Source organism: Urocampus carinirostris, chromosome 18 (assembly GCF_059441175.1).
Source record: "Urocampus carinirostris isolate Australia breed hairy pipefish chromosome 18, RoL_Ucar_1.0, whole genome shotgun sequence".
Taxonomy (NCBI): domain Eukaryota; kingdom Metazoa; phylum Chordata; class Actinopteri; order Syngnathiformes; family Syngnathidae; genus Urocampus; species Urocampus carinirostris.
In genome coordinates, this window is record NC_142366.1 from 29,191,042 (window position 1) to 29,204,126 (window position 13,085).

The 13,085-nt window shown below is 39.5% G+C and overlaps 1 protein-coding gene across 2 annotated transcripts in view; it reads right to left on the reverse strand.

Annotated features, from left to right (window-relative positions):
• nrp1a (neuropilin 1a) overlaps positions 1–13,085 on the reverse strand; it is a 115,428-nt gene that overhangs the window by 68,043 nt on the left and 34,300 nt on the right. For both annotated transcript variants that reach the window (XM_088321914.1, XM_088321915.1), the window contains one exon: positions 11,425–11,606. In XM_088321914.1, the coding sequence (XP_088178040.1) occupies positions 11,425–11,606 (182 nt within the window). The remainder of the gene's footprint in view (positions 1–11,424; positions 11,607–13,085) is intronic.

Consider the following 13,085-nt stretch of genomic DNA (forward strand, 5'->3'; position numbering starts at 1 on the left):
GAACTCAACGGGACATGGCATAACAGACTAAAACAGGACAAGGCATAACAGACTAAACAGGACAAGGCATAACAGACCGGGATTGTGAAGAATGAGTATTAATGAACCCGCAACCGCAGAGCCCACCATGCAGCCTTAAATACAGACCCACCATTAGTGGAACTGCTTTCAGCTGTTGCCCAGGGGGCGGGGCAGACTGGTCACCAAGGCGACCGTGACAACAACACGTGGTAAGCTTTCTCTCCTGGCTTTGATCTCTTTGATCTCCGGCAAAACTAACATAAAATGCGCACGAAACAAAGTTAAAATAAATCAAGCCTGCACAAAATTTTGTAATTTTATTCATATTTAGTTTCTTTTGTCTTAGCATATTAGCATATTTGGTATTGGAGTAATCCAAAAGTAATTGAAAGTAATCCAGTTAAAGTAACCCTACCCAACCCTGATAAGTATATATGTAAATTGTTATTAAATATTGATGTGAGTATTAAAATAAATGAAACTGTTATAAGAGTGGGAAACTCATAGAGTCATGACTTCGTATGCAGTGACACATTTCAACATGATGTTAGATTATTGAAATGTGTCACTGCATACAAAGTCATGAGTCTATGAGTTTCCCACTGCTTCTTAGTCATGATTGTAGGATTTCTTCATTTACCTTTTTCTGTAACTCCTTCACCTTTTTATTGGTAATTGTTTCAGTTCATGTTTATTCATTTATTTGACTTTGTGATATTATTTGAATTCTTGATATATTTACAGTATACATTCAGTCGTTATGCAGTCTCTACATTGTTTCAAGTGATGTTTCTAGTCTGCATTTTGGAGAAGGCCTCAATTTTTATCAGACCTTGCCAGAACCAATTTACAGGGGAAACAAAAGGATAGTCTGATGTAGGAATTTTTACACTACCTTTTAAGTTTTTTTTTTTTTTTTCTCGATTTTCGTTGGAAAATACCAACAAAACTGGGTTGTGCGTTGGCTGTGAAATCCCGCCCCAAACATGGTGGCGGTACTCTACAAAATAACCCAGAAAGATTGATTAATTTGATCGAAGGGATGGATTGGTCCTTTTTTGAACCAATTAGGGTTTTCAGAGTGTAATCGAGACTATTTTCTTCAGTTGTAGATTTTTTCTAAACTAGCCTTAACCCAAAATCAGGACTTAACTGGGAAAAAGAGACCGAAGACCACTGTTTTGTGATGAATAAGATTAAGTAAATTTCATCTGGAGGGACGAGAGCATGACCAGCTTGGGTGCCGAGGTGCCTAACTTGTTTGGGTGTTTGGGCATTTGGGTTGGCCATGGTCAATTTTTTGTTTTTTTTTGCTACTTTTTTCCTTTTTTCTTTTGTTTTTGTGTATGTGTTTGTCTTGCTGTCGGTCACCCCTCTCAAGGGATACGACCAGGGTAGATGGATAGATAGAAGTTTAGAAAAAAAACCTCCATTCAGCATTATTGTGATCTTCTTTTTGTAAGCTTTTCCTTCAGATCCCTGGGGAAAAAATGTAACATTCCACAGGACATTCATACGTCTGTGTTTCGTTTACAAAGAGCTCCAAAGCATATCATCAGACAGTGGAAACCGTGTAAATGGCTCTTCTGTCTTTCTCTTCTACTTTGTTTCCAGTGGCGAGCACAGACGTCTTGGCAAAGGCTCAGAGAGAACAAAAGCGCTATTACCCATATGCGTATTCCTTTACAAAAGCTGAATATTTTAGGGATAAAAACAGTTTTATAGTCACACGTATTAAATACAAATTGACTCTTATTTCTAGAAGTCTCTCCGCTTTGAATACATATGGTTAACAATAAAAACTAAAAAGATATTTTTGGCAGCGTGGGCATATCTGCAAGCGCTTTAGCACTGCTAGACAATCTGTGCACGCCTGTTTGTTTCCATGATTTTGCTACTGGTTGTCTGTGGTCACTATTTATTAGCATCTAGTGAGAGGAGAATAAATTGTTCCCGAGCTGCTAAGTCAGTGTGTGAAAGCAACGGCCAGCGGGCTGTCTGCGGCCCATCAGACTCTTATATTAGGCCAGCCAAACAAAAATGCTTAAAATATAAGAATAATATATATAAAGTACTACTAATAAAAGATTGGGGTTTTGGTGCCACTCTTGTCCCAGTGTCCCTCTGTGTAAACACCCCCACCCCATAAATTATATATTATTCATCAAGTTTTAATGCATACGGCAATCAGGGCCATTAATCATTAAAATAGCTAGCTACATTTTTCTGCATTTACAATATTTTAACAATATATTATTATTTTTTCATTAAGATATATATTGAATTTCAGTTGAAAAAGTAAAACAAAAAACATCTGATCCATACCTGGTTGTTCTGCTTTGAGAAAAGGTTTGGAATGGTCTAAAGCGCCCTCTAACATGTTTATGGTTTGAAGCTGAAAGGAATCCGGCAGAAATACACACTGCAACGCACAGTGAAAATCCTCATTTGTTGTTGAGTTGGACAATAATTGTCCGTAATTATGGAACATATTGTAATGACCTGATGGAGATGTTTTTTATAGTAGAATTTTTACACAATTACATAAGTTTCATGTCAACCGTTATTGACATGTCCTAGCTTAGCTCGGAATGTTTGTGTATCGTTAGAAGACTGACGGACTTTTTTGGTACTTTTTATTTAGATTTAAGACAATTTTATAAGGCTATCGGTTGAGGCTATTGCCTGAATAAACAGCAAAGCCAAGAATCTGGTAATTAAATCATTTTCGATGGATTTCAAGCCAGCAAAATTGGTATAACTTTGGAGCGAGGACAACATACTGTGGCATTTTGAGTCTTTCAATGCATTTGAGGACATACCGCTAATAAATAATGACTACGTTGTTTTCAGTGATGATCAAAACAATTTGAATTTCCGTGAACCGTGATTGCTTATGTAGCAAATACAAACATTTTCAAATATTTTTTTCTTCCATCTCAGCAACATTGCTACAATTCGTCCTATGCTGTCTCAGTCGGATGCGGAGATTATAATTCATGCGATGGTCACCTCTCGTCTCGATTACTGTAATGCACTACTCTCCAGTCTCCCGAAGTCCAGAATCAAGAGTCTTCAGCTGGTACAAAATGCTGCAGCGAGGCTTTTAACTAGGTCAAAAAAGTCCGATCACATCACGCCGATTTTGGCTAACCTGCATTGGCTCCCTGTTAGCCTAAGATGTGATTTCAAGGTTCTCTTAGTATTATACAAAATCATACATGGACTTGCTCCCTCATATCTTTCAGATCTGATTTCCCCCTATGTTCCGGTCCGAAGCCTTCGTTCTGAAAGCGCCGGTATAATGGTGATCCCAAGAGGTGTTCCGCAGGTTCGAGAGCGTTCTCCATCCGGGCACCGGTGCTGTGGAATGCTCTTCCCCCTGACATCCGATCTTCAACCTCAGTGGAAATGTTTAAATCTAAGCTTAAAACACACTTCTACTCTATAGCATATGAATAACCTATACTTTTTGTGGACAATATCTCAGAATTATTTGTAATTGCAACATCCTTTGCTGTCTGGTAATCCTGAACGGGGGATACCATGTGCGCTCCCTTCTCAAGGTTCCTTCATTTTCCTCATGTTGAGGTTTTTGAGTTTTTCCTTGCTCTCATGTTGGTTCCAGATCAGGGGATGGTGTAATAATAGTCTGAAATAATAGTCTGTGCAATAACCTGTGCAGCCCTTTGAGACTCTTTATGATTAAGGGCTATACAAATAAAAATGACTTGACTTGACTTGACTCCTGGGCCAGCCCCTCTGCCAAATGTTTTAACCCAATGTAGCCTGTGACTGAAAAGCTAAGCCCAGCCAAGTGCTAAGTCAATGAAAAGTGCCCTAAACCAGCTTATTAAAATATATATTTATGCAATTCCATGAGCCAAGCGTCTACTTGTGCGTGTACGATGACAGCATGTCTCGGTTCCAGATGTGACTTGTGGCACTTGGGCGTGTCGTCTAGGAAAGCAACTTTCTCTCCACTTGCCACCTCCGACACAAGCACACCTTGCATGTGTTTTTACAGGTGTGTGTCCGGGCAACAAAGCGGGCATTTGCAAAGGTTTGTTTCTTTTTTCCCAGTTCAAAATCGAAGATAACACTCATGCTAGTGGCGTATTCGACTTATAGTAACAATGATTTTGAATGCGGTCGTTTGGGGGTGTGGGGTCTTCCAAGGCGGTATCGAAGCCATCTCGCCCACTTGAATGGGCCCGCAGCCAGGCTTGATGTGGCTTCTAAGCAAGCTGCCAAGCTGTTAAAGGAAAACACATGTCGCCCCAGCAAGCTTTAAAAAACGCTTGCAGATTTTATTCGGGGGACTTTGCCTTGTTCAGAAGGAACATGATTTTCCGACACATAAATCGCTTACATGCTGAAAACATTGTTTTGTTTGATCCAGGGTATTTCAGAATGAGGACTCAATTTTTGAGTCACACATACCAAGTCGCCAGTAATTGTGATATACTGTATAAATATGTTTTCGTCTGAAAGAAGGGCATTTTTAAATAACCTCAATTTTCAGGGATAGGTTAAAATGTTTAAAACTAACAAAGATTTTCAATTCATTGTCCGTTCTTAGTTGGAAACTTATTCATTAAATTTTTTATTGGTTCATTTAAAGAATTTACCGCCTGGAGTTATAGTAAAAAACAATAGAAATACATTTTAAAGGCCCATTTCCAAACTTGACTTCTTGTTTACAAAACTGATAAGTTTATAGTTTACTAGACAATTAAAATATGGAGAGACGACATCAACAGATTTTGAACTTGCAATAAGAACAGGATAGGTCCCAAACCTCAGATAAGAAATTCCAACCTGTTTCAAAATTCGTTCCCTGAGCCCTTTTTTGTTAAATCTCCCTGATTACCAAAGCTAATCGAAGGGATGTGGCTATCAGCAGACAACAACGTGATTGGCCGAAAATGATACAGAGTTTAAGAGTCAAAATGATAAACTGGCACTCTATGCGATTTCCTTCAGGTATCCAAAATTAGAAACCGAATTAAGTTTTTGAAAATGCATTTTTTCTGTGTGATTATCCATCCGTTATCTGCCGCGCTTATCCTCAGTAGGGTCGCGGAGCTGTTGGAGCCTATGCCAGTCATCTCCTGGGCAGGGGAGACCCTGAACTGGTCGCCAGCCAGTCGCAGAGCACAGAGACAGACAACTCGCTAGCTCATTCACACCTAGGAACACTTTGGTTAGGCCAATTAACCTGACATGGATGATTTTTAGAATGTGGGAGGAAACTGGAGTGCCTGGAGTTAACCCACGCAAGCATGGGGAGAACATGCAAACTCCACACAGGAAGGTTCGATCTCATGAACCCAGAACTGTGCCGCGGATGCGCTAACCACTCAGCCATGTGATTGAAATTATTATTATTATACAATTATTGATTGTAAAAATATTTGCATCTCACTATTGTTGAATTCCTGTTATTTTTTTCGTTTTGAACACAAAAAAACAACAGATACATCAACAATGTAATTAAATTGTAATTAAATTTTGAATATGTTTGTATCATATGCTTAATATTTAAATTGATGTCTGTAAATATTATATGTGATAAGCGCGATCGGGTCCAGTGGTATTGCCGTTATTTGAAAGTTAGTTTTGAAAATTGAAAGCGGTTTAAACTTTTGAGTTCAAGCTTTAAAAATGATTTATAATTGATTTAAAGTAGGTTTTAATCTTAAACTTTTAAAGCAAATGACTTTAGCAAATGGCAGCACGGCAGTGCAGTGGTTAGCGCGTGTGCGGCACAGTTCTGAGGTCATGAGATCGAACCTCCTGTGTGGAGTTTGCTTGTTCTCCCCGTGCTTGCGTGGGTTTCCTCCGGGCACTCCGGTTTCCTCCCACATTCCAAAAACATGCATGTCAGGTGAATTGGCCGGTTCAAATTGTCCCTAGGTGTGAATGGGCGAGCGAATTGTCAGTCCCTTTGTGCCCTGCGACCGGCTGGCAACCAGTTCCGGGTGTCCCCTGCCCACTGCCCGAGTATAGCTGGGATAGGCTCCAGCAACCCCGCGACCCTATTGACGATGAGCGGTGCAGATAATGAATGAATACAATACTTTTAAAGCTTTAACTAGGCTACTGTTGTGAGTACTGACACGTAACAATCTAAATCAAGACCTGGTACATGCCCGTCAGTTCTTTGGTTGGTTTAAGTAAGCAAATGTAAAAATAAAATGCAATATAGAACTTGAAGTATAGTATATATTGATGCATCAATAGTCATGAGATTGAAACAGCTTTCCACTTAATTCATTGCAGTTCCATTACAGACTCCATCAGGAAACACAATACAATCTGCCCACTTTAATTTCTGTTTGTGAGTCTTGGATAATTTGACTTCCTCCGCCATGTGGCACTTCCTCTGCGTTGCCAGTGGAGCGTGGTTGCCAATTTGCAGGCCATAAACTAAATAACCCGTGCTAATTAAGATGGTTGGACGGGATCGTGTGAGTGAGAGACATATGAGGAAGGGCACTGCTAAACAACCTGCGCTGTTCTATCCCAGCCTCCCAGTGACAAAATCCAGGGGCACCAATGTTTGTATATTTGACGTATTTTGCGAGAATATATTTACACAGTCCGTAGGTTTAAGGTGTACGGTTTTGTATATCTTGGCACGTAATCTGCAAGGAAGTCTGTTTACATCATTTAGCTTAGAGGGCATGTTTAGCTTCGGTGTGGCCTTTAAACCGTGACAAAAGGCGGAGCGTGACATCTGCTGATCACCGAGCCTTTAATCATAGCAATAAACGGGTCCCGGCATTCTTTGTATGTGACTTTACTGGCACGCACCAGTTGGCGGTTCCTTCATTATCAGATCATCTGCGCATCATCATTAACGGCTACACGTGTTTGGCAACACAATGTTTTCCCAGCTAATGCTCTGTTGCTTGATAAGACGCCCTAATCAGCTAGCTTTGTATTCCTGGCTCTGCTCGGCTCTATGTCTCCGTCAAAGAAACCGCACACTTAATTGATCTCGGGGCCTCATTCTTGGCTCTCTGCACTGCGGTAGTCAAAACATGGTGTCTACTCATAGCGTAATGAGGGTTTTGGTCCACTGAGAAATAACAGGTCCTTCGTGAAACTTTGTGAAAGAGGGGAGTACCTCAACAGACCATGTTTTTATAGTTCAATTTTACCGTATTTTCCGCACTATAGGGCGCACCGGGTTATAGGGCGCACCCCCAAAAAATAGTTTTTGGTCCTATATCTTCCATAGATAAGGCGCACCGGATTATAAGGCGCTACAATGGGAACGTCGACAAAACAGTCAGATAGTTCAGTCAAACTGATTACCCCCTTAACATTCCCAAAGCTTGCAAAGAAGCAAATACGTGTCGTAGACACGTGCGGATGCGGTGTCCGTACGATGACACTTAAATGCGTCATTTCAAATATCATTCGGAAGGTTGAAGTCTTGGGATTCAAGAAATGCCAAACATTTCTATGTTTTTATTTTCTTTTTCGCTCACAACTTGACTGTGCATATGACAATAAACGCTTGGAATTGAGTTTAATTCACTCAACTCATCACAGCAACATCAAGATCGTTCTAAAACAAGATACCGGGAAAATATAAAGCCGCATAACTCACCTAAGTTCTCACGTTCAATAATGATACGCAATCATGGTCTTCTTACAACCGTGAGTGAAGTAAATCCAGGAGAGTAGAATATTTACAAATACAGACTAATGAAACATGTTTCTTTATGGCGTACTGTAGCAAGCTTGCTACGCCATTGCTAAACTCGGCCGATTGCAGGGTTTGTTTTGGCCATCTAGCCAATCCAAGGCTCCGAATAACTTCAGCCAATAGTGATCGATTCAAATGATGATTGACACATTGGTTAGCCAATGAAACGCCGGTATATAAATCCCAGCATACACCGCGGACTTGCTACGCCATCGCTAAACTCGGCCGATTGCAGGGTTTGTTTTGGCCATCTAGCCAATCCAAGGCTCCGAATAACTTCAGCCAATAGTGATCGATTCAAATGATGATTGACACATTGGTTAGCCAATGAAACGCCGGTATATAAATCCCAGCATACACCGCGTACTTGCTACGCCATTGCTAAACTCGGCCGATTGCAGGGTTTGTTTTGGCCATCTAGCCAATCCGAGGCTCCGAATAACTTCAGCTAATAGTGATCGATTCAAATGATGATTGACACATTGATTAGCCAATGAAACGCCGGTATATAAATCCCAGCATACACCGCAGACTACTCCACGTTCGGAGTAAAATCGAGTCGGCGGCTGTTGAGTAAGTTGCGAGACCTTGCGAATTTAATATTGAGCCATATATAAGGCGCACTGTGTTATAAGGCGCATGGTCAGCTTTTGAAAAAAAATTAAGACTTTTAGGTGCGCCTTATAGTGCGGAAAATACGGTATGTTTGATACTGGCATTTGGGTAATTTGTGTAGACCCTACTTTAAAACTACTATTTTCATAAATATATTATTGAATGCGGGTAATTAAGGGCTCTGTTTTTGTATTTTAGAATGCTGTTGGAAGGGATAATAGCCTACTACTGGCCTTTCTTGTCCGGCTACTCGTTTAAACTCCACCCATATCAAAATATGCTCCCTGGGTAACTACTTGGACCTAATCTTATTGAGTCTAAACCATGTCTCTTATTAATCACGTCAGCACCTATCAACCCAAAAAAGTATTTTAATTATGTTGCTCATTGGGTCTATGGCACTTGGAAAGAAAAAAGTCATCGGCTTACATTTAACTACTGTATACTTATCATAGTGTACCTATTATTTATTTATTTATTTATCTTCTTGGCTCATACCTCACTGTGAATGTGTAAAACTGGAGTGTCATGCCCAATTTCGTTGTCACAATATGTTAACCCATTTTGTAACAATGACAATAAAGGTATATTCTATTCTATTCTATTCTATTATATTGCATAAAATCAATGAGATGAACTATCGTGTATATACGTGTATGACAGCCAAATTTAGAACTATTAAAATCTATCTATCTACCGTGGTCATATCCCTCAAGAGGGGTGACCGACAGCAAGACAAACACATACACAATAAACAAAGGACATTAAAAAATGGAAAAAGAAGCAAAAAACACACACAAATTTTTTTGGATCATGGCCAAAGCAAATGCCCAATCACCCAAACTTAAGCACCTCGGTACCCAAGTCGGTCATGCTTTCGTCCCTCCAGAGGAAAAGGGACACGAGAAAGCGACCATGTCACTCGGGTCAGGGTGACACAACACTCTCTTCTGATCAACAGCAGGCCCCATCAGCTTTCATTGGTTTTACCCCTGTCGCATCATATGGGTGCCCTGCCCATCCCTTAGAATGCGTCTAAACATCCCACGGACCTCTACACTCATTCCTATCAACAACAAGAGCTCTAGCTTCCACTGTTAAAATACAATGCTGAAATCAGGAGACTTGATTGCTCATAGAAGAAAACATTCACTAGGGGGGCATAAGACTGGCAGAGACCCATGTAAGGCTCTCTGTCGGTTTAGGGCCGCCAAGCTCACTCCTCGTAAATAATCTCATCAACTCTGGTGCTTTGCCTGGCCCTTGTACCTCAGGCTCCATCTCTGTGCAGAATGACCCACTTGTCCTCACATGCCCTCAAGCTCAGGCTAGGGTGCCATCCCGATTGAGAGGCAACCGCATCTCATTTTATTGTGATTTTGCATGTTTTATTGCCTTTTTATTATGGGCCCAGAGAAAATATGTGATAAGTGGAAGAGATACAGTGAGAACATTGATCGAGTTGAAGAAGGAAATTATTGCGGAATACAAAAATGGTGTACAAGTGTCTGCCATCAAAGCATTGCTTGAAAGTACTGTAAATAGTTTAAATTAGTTTTATTTTCATCATTATTACCAATGTATTAATCTTTATTACCTACACATTTAAATAATATCATTACTATTTTGGGTACGTATTTTGTTATAGTATGTGGAGAATTTAAAGCAATTTTAGGGGGTTGACTTATGTGAGTATATACGGTAGACAATTGCATGGAGCTCAAAATATTTTGACTATTCTTCAATCAAATGCAGAATGACAACTCGTCACCTGTGCCACTTAGAACTGATTTTAGCAGGTCTAAACCGAGGTAATTGAGCGCACAATTGACTGCAGGTGGAATCGTATCTATACCGAAACATTTAAAAAAGTATAATATACCCCCCTATCAAATTATGTTGATCATGGTGTTGTTTACATCAATATGTGTCTCATGAAAGGTGTTACTTTATCTCCACATAGTGCTCTCTGACTCGCCTGACATTGATGTCCTTGTACGACCTCAGTTCTTTTAGATGGTTACATTACAGTCATTCTACACACATTTCCAACTCAAATGTTTGATAATAGACGGGACTGGAAAATAACGCGCTAATCAAAGGAAGAATGTTGCGGATTTAACAGGTCTATCAACGGGGATCGCGCAACGGAGGCGCCGATGAGCTCTAAGCGGCAGGGTAGAGTGTCACTTTGATGTTGTAAACGGACCCGTGCTGTACCGACCGTGGTGGCGGTGGGGATTTGAACACACACGGGCACAAAAAGTGGGATTAAACCGAAGAAGGGGACCTTGCGGAGCATTCATCATATATATGAGGTCAACGGGCCTGTCCCTGTACTCTTCTTCTAAGGTTAATTAATGTAAGTGCAGGTTGCCAGGGTAGTCACTTGCAGATGGGTTTCAACCACGCTTACCTCCTGAAAACAGCAGAAGGACATCCTGCCAATATGATATGCAATAAATAATTATTATGAAATAGTTGGCTATTCCAAAATCTGTTAGAAATACGTAAGCAACTTAAAATCAAGTCTCTGTTTTGGCTTCACATAACGAGCACAGCAATTGTGGAACATATGGGTGCAGTGAACAGCAGCATATTGCTTGCCATATTGCAAACATGTCATTTTGATGCTTTGCTTCATCCCAAACTAAGCATGAAATTAGAAAGAGGTTCTCGGGAGATCCTAAAAATAAATCTTTTCGAGATTTTGTAATCATATATAAGCTGTTAACTGTTGGAAGAGCGTTGATCCAAACATTTCAGATTTTTTAAACAAGATATTGTCTGTTAACATCCATTGCAACCTGGTCATCCTCGAAGGAGAATTACCCAATGTCGGCCGTACTTCACAAAGGTTTTTGAGGTTTTCCTTGCCCTCATGTAGGGTTCAGATCAGGGGATGTTGTAACAGTGGTCTGTGCAGCCCTTTGAGACTTTTTGTGATTAAGGGGTATACAAATAAACATGATTTGGATTGACTACGATTGCCGTCAGGGTCTTTTGCTTTGTAACCCATGATATGAAATCTATCACGCATTTAATTTCGAAACAATACTACATACCTGTCTTGAAAATTTCATATCGGATGGAGAATCCAGCTCCGTGGGTCTCGTAGTCAGAGACAAACTTGATGAAGAGCTGGTTTCCGGACGAGACCACGGGCGAAGGGGCGATCTTGCCACAGTACTTGCCCACCAACTGACCGCTTTCGTCCACACCGTCTCGCACTTCCACGTAATCATACCTGAGGGAAAAAAAAAATCACACTCAGGATGAAGTTTACCAACCTTCTTGAGGGTTTTCCTTTTAGCAAAATATATTTTTCACCCAAGATCCCAAACCTGTGCAAAGCTTTTTTGGCTTGGGGTACATAAAAACTAAAGTCTAGTTTAAAATATGTGGCTTCATTTATACTTCAAAAATGTGAAAAAAAGTGATATAAAATACATTAAAATAAAGTAGTTAAAATATATATATATATATATATATATTTTTTTTTTTTTTCAGATTATCCAGTAGATTTATTATTTCTTTAAATTGTTTTTTTTACAATTGACTTTTATTACTAACTCTGCAAACATTTTCAGGATTTTTTAATAGATGAAAAAAATACTTTCAAAACATAATTATTACAACTTAAATTCTGTTATTATTATTATTATTATTTCATTGTAATTATCAGTATTCTGTTATTATCATTATTATTTCATTGTAATTATCATTTTTATTTTCTTATTCCTTTGGAAAAATATTTCTTAAATTGTATTTATTATTATTAATGTAACTTTAAAATGAGATGTTTGCGTAGTAAGTGTGAAGTCAAACGACTGGATAGGTTGAGGAATGAGGAAGTAAGAAGAAGAACTGGTGTGTTGAGGGAACTTGCTGAGAAGGTTGATGGAAATCTTCTGAGATGGTTCGGACATATGAAAAGAATGGATATAGGTCCGAATATGGTTGGATAAATGGGGTGAAACGTGCTCTGGATGTGAGGTCGGTTAATTTATTGGATGCAAGAGTGTGTGCAAGTGATATATGTGAATGGCGTAAGATAGTTAAAAATGACTGATATCGACGCATATGATGCAGAGGGGGTAAACCAGTGTATGTTTTCGGGCCTCTCTGCTGATGGAGGTTGCACGCTACAGCAACTCACCCCTTGATGTGCTATGGGCATAATGTTGGGTGTCAAGTTGGGAAGAGCAAAAGGTAAAGAAATCGTAATAATAGTTGTAAAAATAACTGTTGTTTTCAGTATTATTCTTATTCATCTGAAAAACGTTATAGAATTTGTATTCATTATTTTTATAGTACGTCTTACGGTATGTATTTTTTTCATATTTTACTAGAAAAAAAGGTTAAAAAGGTTTCAATTAGTAACACGGGATATAGGAAAACTACAACTACAAGTCCATGTATCCCCATTTGAGAGGAAATGAGCAACACACCATATTTTTTTCCTAACGCACACAAAGGAGGTAAAAAAGTTGTCTGTATTATGATGATATCATTTCATTATACCTGACCTGCCTACACAAACAACCACTCTGTGTTGCCTTCCACGTGCACCCAACCTGAAGAGCAGGTGCAAAATCTATTAAACCTGCACACGCGCTAAAAATTACATGCCGATGGAATTTAGATCTCCAGTACCGAAGGGGAAACAGCAGACTAATTGAGTAAGAACTGGATTTAGAAGCAGATAAGCTCTGAAAAGGGACTT